The following is a 14971-nucleotide window of genomic DNA, read 5'->3' as shown; positions in this document are numbered from 1 at the left end:
TCGGCCCTCCAGATGTTTTGGACTACAATTCCCATCATCCCTGACCACTGGTCCTGTTAGCTAGGGATCATGGGAGTTGTAGGCCAAAGCATCTGGAGGGCTGCAGGTTGGGGATGCCTGCTCCAGATCCTTCCTCCATGTGATCCTTTAGCTCCTAGTGTATAACGTTAACTTTTGCTTTGGGCATAACACAGGGAAATATCAGCCCTGCACAGAACTTCAACCGTCATCTGTTTTGTGTTACTTATCAGATTGTGTTCCTATGTGGCAAACTGGTTGTGCATAAAGTAGCCTTTGCCAACCTGGTGTCCTCCACATGTCCTGAACTACAGCTCCCATCAGCCCCAGCCAGCATGGTTGTATGGTGCTCCTTACTGAGGAAATCAAATGAACATTTTTCTTGGCTGGATCAAGCTTTTGTGGACATTATGTGGAACCTGCAGCCCTCCACATGTTGCTGGACTACAACTCCCATCCTCTCTGACCACACCTATATGATCGTATGGGTTGATGCCTCAAGATCTGGAGGAGCACAGGCTTCCCACCACTGTTGTATAGTCTAGTGTAACTTTCACCAACTTGGTTCCAGGGCTGGCCCAAGATACTTTGCTGCCTGAGGTGAACCGGAAAATGGTGCTCTCCTTGGGAATTGTAGTTTGTTAAGGGTGCTGGGTTACAGCAAGGATAGGGAATCTTAGGCTAAGGGACCAATGCAGCCTTCCAAGTTTCTATGTTGGGGCTCAGGCCACCCATCTCCAGTCTTGCTTTGCACCCTCAAGTTTTGTTTTGTTTACTGTCTGAAATGGTTCTTTGGATGGAGGACAGTACTGTGGTGGTAGAAGAGCACCCGTCCCCTGCAACCCCTCCTGCCTCCTCTTTCCATTCCACTGACTGACCTGTCTTTTGCCTTTGCACCATGGCTTCCTGGCTGGAGACTGAAGCTGCTCTCTTGCAAAGCTGGAAGCCTGCATGTCGGGAGAGAGCTATGCACCCAGCACAGCGGTTGAGTGGGGCTCTGTGGGCTAGAGGTTTGATAGAGGTACAGAAAGGGAGGGGAAGTAAGACTCTGAAATGGGGAGGAGAAACATTGTGGTGAAGCAAGGGGGACTAAATGGAGAAGAAAAATGGGGGTGAGGAGGGAAAAAGAGGAAAGCCAGAAAGCAAGGGGAAGGGTGTGCAGCCGAGGAGGCAGCAATCAAGTGAAGGAGGTGGAACTGTTGCTCCTCGCAGCTGTGTGGAGCCTGCCGCCCTAAGGCCACTGCCTCACCTTGCCTCATGGTGCCCTCCAGATTTTATGTCTGGAGCTGTGGGAGCTGTAGTCCAACATCTGGAGGGCACCAGGTTGACAAAGGCTGGTCTAGCATCTCTCACAAGTACTTTACCACTAACTCCCTCCCCAAACATATGAAGGAAGTTCCAAGATCTTGCGGAAATTGTAGAGTCAGCCAAGGGAAATAACATTAACTTTACCAAGTTCCCCCTTGTTGACTGCTTAACCACAATTGCCAGGCTTTCTCTTTCAGAAATACAGCAGTTTTATCACGTGCTTTGAATGTTTCTCTTTGCAAAATTAGCCAATATGTGTTCATGTGTTTTAACAGCTACTGAGCAATTTTAGTACAGTTGTTGCAGATCCATAGTAAAGAGTGGTTGCTGTTACCAAGATTGTGTTACACAAATTCAAGACTGCACTTACGACTTCATTTCTTGGCAAACATGATTGCTTGAAATACATCTGTTCTGGTCAACTTCCTGAAGCTCGGTGCAGATTAGTGTATCTTAAATGCATGTACTGTAGTAACCCTTGAGTGGTGTAATCATATGGCGAGATTTTGCAACCGGAATTCTTATATCAAACTAACAAATGGCATTTTTCACTCTTTATACAATTCCTCATAGTGTTTATAAAGTTGCTTTACATGCCTTGATTTGTTTTTTTAAAAATATAATTTACTTACCATTTTCAATTTTCTTATGTGCACTGATGATAGTCAGTTTGGATGGGGGGCTTTTATCCATTTCTGCAGTCACACAATCAACCAGTAGCTGAACTGGGTTCCACACAGTCACAAAAACAAGTCACAAAAATGAAGTCACAAGCTACAGTCACAAAAGTGAAGTCACAAGTCAGTCCCATAAAATGAACAACAAACCACAGTCAAAAAACCAAAAAAGCCACACCAAAACGCAAAAAAAAAATATCAAAAACAAAACCTCCAAATATAACTTCTGTGTTGCGTGGGTGCTTGGGACTCCACAGCTGGCAAACTCAACAGGAAGCCTCTGATTAGCAGCGAGGGACTCAATTAACAAACGAAACACACTCAACAGGAACCAGATGATGAAAAGCGACCCCTAAAACAGCAATTTTACATGGATTTTACTATCTAACAAGGCCATTGATCCATAAAATGAAATCAATAAAACAGAACAAAATGAAAATGTGATTTTTTTTCTTACCTGCGCTGATGATAGTCATTGTTTGGATGGCAGCTCAGGGTCCTCTTCCACAATCACAATCGGCTTGGCTCCCACTATTCGCGGAGGCCTCAGAGAGCTCCCATGGCTGGAGCCCAGTCACAGACCCTCCGCAGGCCCCGCGGATGTCCGGGCTTGGCTCTGGGCAGCGGCGAGGCCTCCGAGAGCTCGGAAAACTCACTTCTAGTTTAAAATCATTCGTAATCTGAAAAAATGTAACTTGAAGTGTTCGTAATCCGAGGTACCACTGTACTTTGAATTTAAGTGTAGTAGGAAATGATTTACTATTTTAAGTGGAAAGCCTCAGGGATTCCTTGAGTGATCCATTGTTGCTGTCATAGATTGTAGCAGAGTCACTTATTGCATTACCATATGCTACAAATGGCATTCTGAGACTTATTTGGAGCAGGCTGTCATTGACAGGGTGGGAAACGTCTGAAGCGTAGTCCAGCCTTCCCCACTTGATGTTTCGGATTGCAACTCCCATCAGCCATAGCCGGTGCATGTCAGCTGAGCACCTTTCTATATCTTCCTGGGAATAATTTTTAGTCTGAAGGGTGTAAATTAAACTCCTAGCCCTTGATATTTAAATGCACATTTGACAAACTTTTGCAGTGTAGGCATCTGTATCAATCAAGTTCTCTGCTTTGGAGTAAATTTGGAACCAGGAGAAATTGAACAAAACAGTAGTTTTGCTTGCTTTTGATTTCTACACTTGAATATCCTTTATTTTAAAAATTACACTTCTCTGTTTGTATAACTACTTCTTAATTTCTGTACTTGCCAGGAACTCTGTGTCTTCACTAAGAACTGGAAAAGGAAGCAATGACAACCGTAAGAGTATTTTTTACACAGAGGAGTGGGAATTTCTAGATACGAAGGATTTGGAGGAGTCAATAGTTCAAGATCGGAAGAGGTTTTCAGGAGAGCAGAGCAAAGGTACTCCAGTGTTCCTTCTCCCCACATCTCCTGTCCCCATCTTTTCTACTATTGTACTTGCTAAGATTCTTTATATTTCTATACCATTGACCCTTAGGAGCTGATGAAAATGCAGTCCACTCTAAAGGCACACCATGAAAATGGGTTCTCTATTGATAAAGAATGCTGATAATATCTCTTCTTGGAAACTGATTTGCTTTTGGATTTTTCTGTCTTAGCTACCGGGATACCTGGACTCAAACTTGCACTCCTGTGACTTATTTCCAACAGACCCATGCTGTTGTCAAGGCATTTTTCTTGAGTGTACTTTTAAGCACAAAGTACCTCTTTATTAAACAATATGTTGCAAATTGGTTATATTGTACTATATGCAAGAGTGAAGAGAGTAAGGAATACAGCATTTTGGTGCAATTGATAGGGGTTTAGATTCAAGTAGAGAGGTTTGGGGGGGAGACTTGAGTTCAAATCCACACTCAGCTATGGCAATTGTGGCTAAACTTCCGTTACAGGTAGGTCAGTCTGAAGTCTGAGGAGGAAGATGGATAGGATACAAATGTGATGATTTTAAAAATGGTAGGAGTTTGTTTCTGCACAGATATTTTCAACTTTAAATTGGGAAGGTCTTCCATCTGATCAGAGTCGCTTGTGGTGACTTGTGGTTAGTCTGATGAAGGAAATACGTGCTTCACTGCTCAGTTTCCTTTACTATTGTAATGAGTTGGCGCTCACTACAGACAATGGATTCTGAGGCTAAGTCTCCAAATGTAACCCTAGTTCTAACACAAACCACAGAGGATAAATGAGAGCGCATACTATGGGCTCACTTCCTTGTAGTGGCAAAAAGGGTTAAAACTAACATCCACTGAAGTAGCAGGCACTTCTTTTTTCAGTTCTAATTTTGTCCTGGTATATGATTTCTTAATTGTGCATGGTCTCACTGCTTAGAATTAAAGGGACAGGGAGAAGAGAACCGAAGGAAGCAGATGACATACAATTAATTAATCAGCTTGGAAGTGCTTGCTTCAGTCTTTGTTCCAGATTTGGTGATTGAGTACAGTAGTGTTCTTTTAACAAAGTGAGGAATGTGTCCAAATACATTTTAGTCTGAATGAGGAAAAAATATATCTTCTTGTGCAGGCGTGTCTGGTCCAGCCTTTCCATTTGATTTTGGCCGCATTCCACACAGAACAAGGCGTCCTTTAAAGGAGATGATTGCAGGCAGCAAAAACCGGAATAGCACGGAGTCTTCTCCTGATGAGTGTAATGGAAACAAGCTGGCTTCCGAGATGCAGTTGAAGTTCCAGAGCCAACAGGAAGAGTTGGAGAGTCTTGAGAAGGAGCTGTTGAGTCAAAAGGTAACTGGTCTACAAGCTAGAGAGGAACAGTAGCTGGAGCTGGAGCCAGCATTGGCATCATATATGGCAGGTTTTGCCAAGTAGTGCAGGAAAACCTGCCTGGCACACATTAGAGGCGGGTGGTTTAGACTACAGTACAGCGCCTCTTGGGCTTGCCGATCAGAAGGTTGATGGTTTGAATCCGCTTGACGGGGTGAGCTTCTGTTGCTCTGTCCCAGCTTCTGCCAACCTAGCATTTCGAAAGCATGCCAGTGCAAGGTACCGCTGCGGTGGGAAGGCAAATGGCATTTCCATGCGCTCTGGTTTCCGTCACAGTATCCTGTTGCGCCAGAAGCTTGCCACATGACTCGGAAAGCTGTCTGTGGACAAATGGCAGATCCCTTGACCAGAAAATGAGATGAGCACTGCAACCCCGTAGTTGCCTTTGACTGGACGTAACCATCCAGGGGTCCTTTTCCTTAGAGGCATGCTAGAGGATGTAATGAAACACTCCCAAATTTTTGTATGTGCATCTTCTGGGACCCAGCCCTAGGCATTCTACACCTGCTCTGAGTTCTTTATACTACAAATGTGTGGTTGCCAGAACCAGGGACGGGCCAGGTTTTCCCTCTGTAGCCTATGTGAAGACAGTGTGCATTCTTCATTTTAAAAAATAGCTAGCTGACCTCTTAAACACATTTTAAAAGAATTACAGAGACCTCGCTGCTGCTAAGAACTTTGCAGGAGGGGTTGTTTGTTTTTTGCCATGCACAGGAATTAAATAGAAACTCAGAGATGGCTGCTTAAAATGCTGTCCAGCCCAACATGGTTCTTGTGCCTAGGTTCAGCCTTTTCCACCCTCATTCCTCTAAATCTTGAGTGGGTGACATTTGTCCTCCCCCACACAATGCTGCTGAACTGTGGCTCTCATCAGCCCCAGCAAGCATGCCCAATGGCTATGGATGATGGGAGATGCAGTTCTGCAGCATCTGGTGGGGTGAATTCCCCATCCCTGTGCTTCACTTCCCATCATCCCTGGCCATGCTAGCTAGGGCTAGAATCTGACAGCATCTGGAGAGTACTATGTTGGAGAAGGCTACCTGTTATCTACTTACCTGTAATTGTCTCCAATTCAAAGCCTTAAGCTGTCCACAATTTAATTTTTTTTTAAATGATTGTAGGTGTAGGGAGAGAGATTAACTTGCAGCAGAATTTTGACGTGCTTGGTTTAAAAATGCTTCCAGTTACTACCCTAATTGTTCCTTTTGAAGATCTACTGTAGGTATGGCCAAAGGCTGGCATCTACCCAGAGGTTTGATTCTTCTCTTTCAACAGGATTCAGTTTCATGTTGTAATGGTTTTAAAACTTTCCTCAATTAAAAAATTGGTGTAATGTCTGTCACGAGGGGTAGATGCACAAGTGATGGAAGTTAAGAGCCCTCTTGGTTGCACAGATCTAGTTTATCTTTTATTTAACCAAATAGTTTTTTAAAATTTGGTTTATTATTTATTGTAAAGCAAACCTCTAAGCGGTTTACAAAAATATAAAATATTGGCACCACTGCTTCTGCTCACTCCACTTACCAACCATGTCTATCTGCCAACCCCTTTCCAAAGCCCCAGTCCCCCGCCAGCCTGCTCCTGCTTCAGAATAGGGCTGCTGCGCTAAACCTCTGTGAATTGCTTGGTTAAAGCTTGTTGCAACTGCATTTAATGGAGGCAGGTGCTTCAGAGTAGCTTACTAAACCAGTCTGTGAAGCACCTCTCTTTCCTCCTGGCTGCCATTTGTCACACTGGAGTTGGCATGGTGGCCATGCAAACTGCAGTGTGATGCAACATGATGTATATAGGAAGAAAACAAAAACATTCTCAATAAAAATAATTAAGCACAAGCATAAAAAAGCTGTCAAAGGAGGAATTAAAATCAACAGTGGCTAAGAGGTAAAGCACATCTAACTTGCGCATGCCCCCGTGTTCACCAATATCCTTTTTTCCCTTCTCCTTAAAGGAACTTGTGCGGCTTCTGCAGCAGACTGTCAGATCTTCACAGTATGACAAATATTTTGTAGGGCATCTTTGTGATGGAGTCCCCAAAGATAAGTTAGAGCTGCTTCATGAAAAAGACAATCAGATATTGGGTCTCAACAACCAGCTTGAAAAGCTTAATCTGGAGAAGGACAGTTTGCGGCAGGAAGTAAAGAATTTGAAATGCAAGGTGGGCGAGCTCAATGAGCAGCTGGGCATGCTTATGGAGACCATTCAAGCCAAAGATGAAGTGATCATGAAACTTTCCAGGGAGCTGAGTGAATGTGAGGGCCAGTCATCTGGCCAGAGTGGAGGATCAGTCCATTCTCCCATGTCTTCTTCCATCAACAAAGAACTGCAGGAGCTTGACAGGCTGAAAGTAAGGAACATTTTTGCTTCAGTAGTGGAGGCCCTTCGAATTCCATGTGATGTGCCCTTCTGTAGGCTGAATATTTTCAGGAAATAATTTGAACCTTGGTTTGGAAGCAAGGCACTTACCACATTTCACTAATTTTGGACACAAGGGCTAAGTTTGGTTGGTAAAAACTATCAAGTAGAGAATGTGAATGGAAGAGAGGTGGGATGAGGATCATTTGAAGGTGGCCCTGACTTGCCAGACTATGTTTTGGCATTGCATCTATCTGAGTTGAGCTGTAGGGGACCCAATTCTCAGATCACAACAGGTTTTGCAAACAAGGTTTAAGGAATGGGGTCACATCCATGAATAAGTAACAAAATGCCATAAGAGCAACATCATGAGAACACATATAGCATGATACAAATACAGATTAAAGAGAGAGCGACAATATATGTGGCAAGATGCTGCCTTATTTGACAACCTTCAGACCTGAAGAGTCTTAAGGGAAGACAGAGCCCAGCAGAAACAGTCACAGCTTAATGATTTGAAAATATAGAACTCTTTTATAAACTTTCATTGCTTCCCTATTTCTTAATGCTTGAGACACATTTGATTTTTAAAGCAGAGCTTCTCAATAAACTTAGCATGATCTTGAGTGATTGAGCAACAGTTGGAAGTCAGTGAGTCAGATCATTGTTTTGTCATTAGAGTTTCATTTTCCCTATAGTTGTATAAAATTGGAGAGTACAGTTTTACTAGTGGTCTAGCCCTAAAATGGTCCACCGTGTCAAGTTCTAATGAGTGGAATTTATAGCACACCTTTGAGTTCTTTGACTATCTAGCTCCCCACTTGAGCACTTTCTCTGTAATTCTGGAGTGCCTCCCCCCTGTGTCAATATACTGTTTTAAAAACACAAGAAAAGTAGAGCTTCTTGGGTCTTGTATTCCTCATAATATATTGTTTGTATTCCTCATAATATATTTTTTAAATAACCTATATTTATCCATATTTTTTGTTCACAGGATAGTCTTCAGGGTTATAAAAACCAGAACAAATTTTTAAATAAAGAGATCCTAGAACTGTCTGCTTTACGGAGAACTGCTGAAAACAGAGAAAGAGACTTGATGACAAAGGTCAGCTTAACACAGATGCTCATTGTAAATCTTTCACTTGACACTGAAAGTAAAATCCTGCTAGCTTTCATTGCCAGAAGTGAAAATTTCAAGCAATATATAGAAAGAGGAACTTAAAACTTATTGTTATGCTGATTTGCAGAACCCTCTGTCTTTTTCTGGAATTGCAACATCCTCGTTTTATCTCAGAGGTGGGAACCCTTTTTCAGTCTTAGGTTTGCAGCATTCCTGCAGCATTCCTTCACGGGCAGCCTTCCAGGCGACACACACCAGTTGTGGGCAGGGCAGATGCACGTGGATGTGACTCTTACCTTTGTGCAGGAGATCGTAGCCATGCAAAAAATCATCAGTTACTGCACATACGCATCTCTACATCCTCCTTCCACACAACCAAGAGGCGTGCATTCTGGCCAAGCAAAAGCACTTGAGGAGGTGTTATGGTCTGGGGAGAATCCCAGGCATAAAGTTAAAGAGGTGTAGGTAGCTGCATTTGGCCTCTGGGACTGAGGTTTCTCAACCCTGTTTTATCTTCATGGGAGAGGGACAGCTGGTGCATACACTCACTTACTCACTCGCTCGCTTATTGAAATGGATTCCCATGCATCACTGAAATGTTTCTGCAAGTGCCAATTTGAAAGAATTCTTTGGTGTATTCTCTGCAGTATACAAGCCTTGAAGCCAAGCTCTGCCAAGTGGAAAGTAAGTATCTTATCTTGCTTCAAGAGATGAAGACCCCAGTTTGCTCAGAGGAGCAGGGTCCTTGTCATGATGTGGTGACCCAGCTCCTGGAAGATGCCTTGAAAGTGGACAGCAGTGAGCACCTGGAGCAGACGTACTTCAAACCTCACATGGTTAGGTAAACGGAAGGCTCTTGATAACTTCACAATTGATACAACTATATAAATAAAGTAAAATTTAAAAACACCACAGCCTTTTCTGAGAGCTAGTGCAGTCTAGCAGCTGAGGGACTAAGCTGGCACTCACAGTTTTAAATCTTTTAACTGCAACTATCTCTTTGCCTGGTTGCCCTTTGGCAGTCCTTTTGGACCCGAAAGAGGGCAGAATCCGGATGGGGTGAAATGGGGCGCACGTATGCATGCTCCACCAGCACACATGTACTAGGATAATACAAGACTCATGTTGTTAGGACTGTTGTAAGAGTTATGGAACTACCTCAGTGGCTGAGCACCTGGGTTCAGTCCCTCAGTTTCCAGGAGAGAATCCCCTGCCCGAAATCCTGGGGAGCTTGTGCTGAATTGGTTTAGAGTAGACTTTAGATGCCATACACTGAGTGAGATGATCGGTTCATCTAGCTCAGTATTGTCAACACTGACTGGCAGCAGTTCTTGGATAATTTGCTTATGAAGGACAATTGTCTGGAGTTCTACTATTTTTAGAATACTAACCACTCCCTCTTCACTCCTCATAGCCTTCTTCCTTTTCCTTTCTTGTTTTGATCTATTCTCTTTCTTTATTGTTGTTACTGCATTTTGTGTACTAGAAAGTGAACATAAAAGCAATTACCAGGGGGAAACAACCATTGACTGGCAATGACTCCAGAATTCTAGACCTTCCCTTCTCTACATGGAGATGCTGTAGGCATAACCTAAGACCTTCTGCATGCAAAGCATGTGCCCTAGATAGTTCTGTGCTAGCTGGTCATTTGTCTGACTTGGTAGAAGGCAGTTTCCTATGTTCTTGTGTGAAGTGTTGTTGTGTAATGTTAAGACACCAATGCCAAATACTTTCTTTACTTTTGCATTTGGAATGGGTGCCAGTAGCATCGTATTTTCTTTGGGGAACAGTGGGAATGAATTTAACACCTTTTTAGGGTGAGCTGCTCTAAGCTAGAACTTCTGCAACCTCCCTGGCAAGATGACCCCCTAAATATTTTTTAAACATTGTGTTTGTGTGTTAAAGTGTGTGAAAGAGGGGTGTACCATCCCTTAAATAATTAGTTGCAAAGCCTGAATTAACTTATTTAATTCAAGTATAATCAGCATGTTTTCTAACTTGATAATTTTTTTGTCTGAACACTTATAAGAAGTATTTAACATAAATAATAATAATAATAATAATAATAATAATAATAATATACCATCCTTCACCAAAAGATTTCAGGATGGTTCACAAGATATTTGGAAATATTCTCTAAAACAGGAGACTGGAAACTGGAGGTGAAGGAAGATCACTGAGTGCTGCTGGGAAAGGGGAGGATGGAGAAGCTCCAAGCTCCGAGTCCTATCCCTTGCCATTGGAAAATAATGGTTAAAATGTGTGAGACTAGAAACTTTTAATTTCACAGTGTGATGGCATTACCATTCTGGTGAGGCATTCAATAATTTTGGCGAGCAGAGGTGTAATTAAATCCTTAGCATTGTTATTGGCAATTATTTTGCTATTAAATCTGTCACATATGCTTTGAAGGGTTAAATCAGTGTAAGAGACCACCTTATCCCTTATACATCCAGTAGATTGCTGTAGTGTGCGGAAGAATTTCTCCTGCAAGACCCAAAGATCTTAGAGCAAGGCTTTCAGGGTGGCCACCTCTGTTCTATGGAATAGTATTCTTGTTGAGATATGACAGACTCCCACTATTTAACTTTCCAGAAACAATTGAAGATATTTGTGTTCTGACAGGCTTTCCCAGGTCTTTCCCATGACTGTCCATTTGCTAGGGTTTTTGTCTTGTTTTAAATGTATTTGTAGGCTTTGTATTTTTCACTGCTCATAATTACCTTATATGCAAATTGCTTTGAGACAGTGGCTGAAAAGATGATTGATAAATTAACAATAAACAAACAACAGCAGCAGCAACAACAACAACACATACCTAAAGGGTAAAGGACTCCTGGATAGTTAAGTCCAGTGAAACTTGACTATGGAGTGCAGTACTCATCTCACTTCAGGTCAAGAGAGCCGGCATTTGTCTACAGATAGATTTCTGGGTCATGAGGCCAGCATGACTAAACTGCTTCTGGTGCAACAGGGCACTGTGACGAGTGCCAGAGCACATGGAAATGCTATTTACCTTCATGCCACCTATTTATCTACTTGCGCTGATATGCTTTCGCCCTGCTAGGTTGGCAGGAGCTGGGACAGAGCAACAAGAACTCATCCTATCACGCAAACTCAAACTGCTGAACTTCTGATCAGCAAGCCCCCAGTGTTTTAGACCACAGCGCCATCTGCTCCCTTACTAAAATGAATGAGTTAACAGAATTGGGGGGGGAGAGACTTAGTGCATTTATCTGAGCTCACAAAAGATATAGCAGACTTCCAGAATATCACCTTTCGCTCTTGCTTGAGTTTTTTTCATTCCTAAAGATTCCCAGTTAATCAGATTTCTCTCTCCTTTACAGTGAATATGATATTTATGGGTTTCAGACAGTCCCAGAGGATGATGAGGAAGAGAAGCTGGTAGCGAAGGTTCGGGCCTTGGATCTGAAATCGCTCTCCCTTACTGAAAACCAGGAGATGTCCACAGGGGTGAAGTGGGAGAACTATCTGGCTAGCACCATGAACAGGGAGATGGTGCGCTCTGTGGAACTCAAGAACCTCATTCGGTATGGGATTCCGCATGCCCACCGCTCCCAGATGTGGAAATGGTGCATTGGCCTTCATGTAAAGAAGTTCAGAGAGCACATGGACCCCGGCTACTTCCAATCACTTCTTCAGAATGCCCTGAAGAAGCAGAACCCGGCTTCAAAGCAGATAGAGCTAGATCTTCTGCGGACTTTGCCCAACAACAAGCATTACTCTTCTCTGACATCTGAAGGAGTGCAGAAGCTGCGGAATGTCTTGCTTGCATTTTCTTGGCGGAACCCAGACATAGGATATTGCCAGGGTCTCAACAGGTAGAATCTGTTTTCTTCATTTTCTGTAGTCATTTGGCATGTCTCACTTTTATTTATTTTTTAAAAAAGAAATATTTATTGTCATTTTGATATGAGAGGAGAAACATAAATTACATAGAGATTCCCCTTTATCACCACAATAGGAACTGGTGATATTTATTGATAAAGCAAAAGGCTGGGTGATCTAAAATAGGAGATAAAGGCGATGGCAAATGAGCTAAATGTGATTGCCATTTATGCCATATTCAAAGGGTCAGCTGTAGAAACAGATTACTTATTTTGCTAATGTGAGCCCATGAAGTTTTCAGGATGGGTAAGGCGTTAAGAGTGGGTTGCAAGGGTTCCAGTTCCATTTTGGCCCATAGAGTTGAAGCTGAGTTGTTAATCATATGTGTCAACTTTTAATTGGAAAGCCTCGTAATACAACTTAAGATTTGGGGCGCCAAGACCTCCCTTAGTTCTTGCTCAATACAGGGTTAGACAGCATACCCTGCTTTCTTTACCTCCTGAAATAAAATTATTAATCAAGTGTTGCCATTGAGCCAATTGAGAAAGAGGGATAGTTATGGGCAGGGCCTGAAAGAAAAATAGAGATTTATGAAGAATGCACACCTTCACAGCTGCAATTTGGCCTAACCAACTTAAATTTAAATGTTTCTGTAGCCTTTTGTCAAGATCCCCAAAATTCCTTGAGTAAAGTTGACATAACCCCATGATTTTACTACTTTGAGATATCTGAATCCACCACATAGCAATTTAAAACCAGAATTAGAGTGTAACCAGTTGTGTTCTGAAATCATGGAAATAGGAAACATCACTTATTTGTTTTAATTAATTTTTCATAGAATTGTAGAAGGTCATCTAGTCCACACCCACACACACCCAGCAACCTTAGCAGACATACTAAGAGTCTGCTGTAGAGGCAAGAGAGCTCTTTTAGGATCATAGAACATTTTAGCAGATTGTGTGCAAATGGATTTAATTTATGTTCAGTTCCCTGAATTTGGATATCTCTTAGATTTGTAGCTAAAGCCTCTATTACCGCTGCAAATTGGAGTGGCAATAGTGGATAGTCTTGTTTGGTCCCTCGTTTGATTGTGAAATTTGTGGAGTTAACTCCACTAATGGTAATGCAAGCTTAGAATTCCAAATAAATATGCTCAGTTAAATGTAAAAATCTATTCCCAAACAACTCTTTGATGAGAGTTTCCTGAAGTAGCTCCATTCAGTACAATCAAAGGTCTTGAAGGTATCTAGTGAAATTAAAGTTACAGAAGAATTACATTTGCGTTCATGGTGAATTATATCTTGGTTTTATATCTTGATTTTATTCTGTGAACCACCCTGAGACCCCCGGGTATAGGGCAGTATATAAATTCAATAATAATAATAATAATAATAATAATAATAATATCCAGAACCCTTCTAATAGCATCAGCAATATTCCTTTGAGCAATAAACCAGATTGGTCTAGAGCTACAGGCAACTCCCAATTTACACAGTGGTTGTGTTCCGAGCACTGCACACATACATGGAATTGTGTATAATTGAAATACACATACTCTCTAAACCTCTGAAACCCCTAGAAAAACCCTTTAAAAAACCAGCAGTACTTACCAGATGGGCAGGAATTGTGGCAGTGGTGGCTCTCAGTCTTCCAGTGGACTGGTACCCCAGAAGTGCTTGGCTGTAGGACTTCTCTTGCTGCTGCTGCTGTTGCTGTTGCTGGTGGGCAGTGGTGGCACTCAGTCTTCCTCATTGCTGGAGGATGACGTGGAAACAGCAACAAGGAATAGACTGGTACCCTGAAGTGCTTGGCTGCAATTCAGATGCACTTGCTGCTGCTGCTGCTTCTGCTGGTGGTGGTATTTTCCAGAAGAACATGGTGATAGACGGCTGGTGCTTTTGCCTCTTCAGCTGGTCAGACATCTCCCTTTATGGCTCCATGCTGTCTGTAAGCGCACACTGGATCTTTAGGCTGCATTCCATGGAGAGGACATTCTGGGAGATGATGTCCTTCACCGTTGATGTCAAATGACCCCCAGCGACTCAGGACAAACAGCAGTGCTTCTACTGGTGAAAGAGCTGGGACATAAGGGTTCAGATGGTCCCTGAGGTTTACCCTGGACCTAAGTTGTTCAGTGATATGTAAATTAATGCAGAAATCTTGAGCCTGGCTCAGTAGTAGATGGGCAGCCAGTCCAGATATTTTAACAATTGGGTCACATGTTGTTGGTTATGTGCCCCTATCAGTGGTCTGGCTGCCACATTCTGCACCACCTGGAGGTTTTAAACCAGGCCCGAGGGCAGCCCCACATAGAACACATTGCAGTAAACTAGCCTCGAGGTTCCCAATGGATGGACTATCCCTGTCCAGGAATGGCCAAAGCTGGTGAACCAGATGAAGCTGGTGAAATACGTATGCATATATGTTTAAACAAGCCAAGCAGCGCTCATTTTAGCCCTTCTCTGTGGTCAATGCATATATTAGTGCCAATCACTTTCCAGCATCAGTTTTAATGGCACCCAGACTCTTGCAGTTTTGCAATATGAGATTGTTCTGTTTTATCTTCTGTCTTTCAGACTGGTGGCAATTGCGCTTCTCTACTTGGAGCAGGAAGATGCCTTTTGGTGCCTAGTTACAATAGTGGAGGTCTTCATGCCTCGGGACTATTATACTAAAACCTTACTAGGCTCCCAGGTATGGAGTGTGCCAGCATGCAAATTCAGCCCCTAAAGGCCTAGTTCCCTCAAACACCAGAAGAGGAATCTTGGTAGGGGCTTAAGTGATAAGCTCTTTCTCCATACATGCAACAAATACACATCCCTGCATATAGAAAACTCAC

The 14971-nt window shown here is 42.6% G+C and overlaps 1 protein-coding gene across 1 annotated transcript in view; it reads left to right on the top strand.

Annotated features, from left to right (window-relative positions):
- Window positions 1-14971, top strand: part of TBC1D2B (TBC1 domain family member 2B) — a 38437-nt gene that overhangs the window by 12517 nt on the left and 10949 nt on the right. The window contains exons 4-10 of the mRNA XM_082198395.1: window positions 3266-3417; window positions 4555-4772; window positions 6760-7155; window positions 8158-8268; window positions 8931-9124; window positions 11631-12125; window positions 14709-14826. Coding sequence (XP_082054521.1) covers window positions 3266-3417; window positions 4555-4772; window positions 6760-7155; window positions 8158-8268; window positions 8931-9124; window positions 11631-12125; window positions 14709-14826 — 1684 coding nt within the window. The remainder of the gene's footprint in view (window positions 1-3265; window positions 3418-4554; window positions 4773-6759; window positions 7156-8157; window positions 8269-8930; window positions 9125-11630; window positions 12126-14708; window positions 14827-14971) is intronic.

This window comes from Podarcis vaucheri (assembly GCF_965113315.1).
Source record: "Podarcis vaucheri genome assembly, chromosome: 14".
NCBI lineage: Eukaryota > Metazoa > Chordata > Lepidosauria > Squamata > Lacertidae > Podarcis > Podarcis vaucheri.
This window is presented reverse-complemented; position numbering and strand designations above follow the sequence as displayed.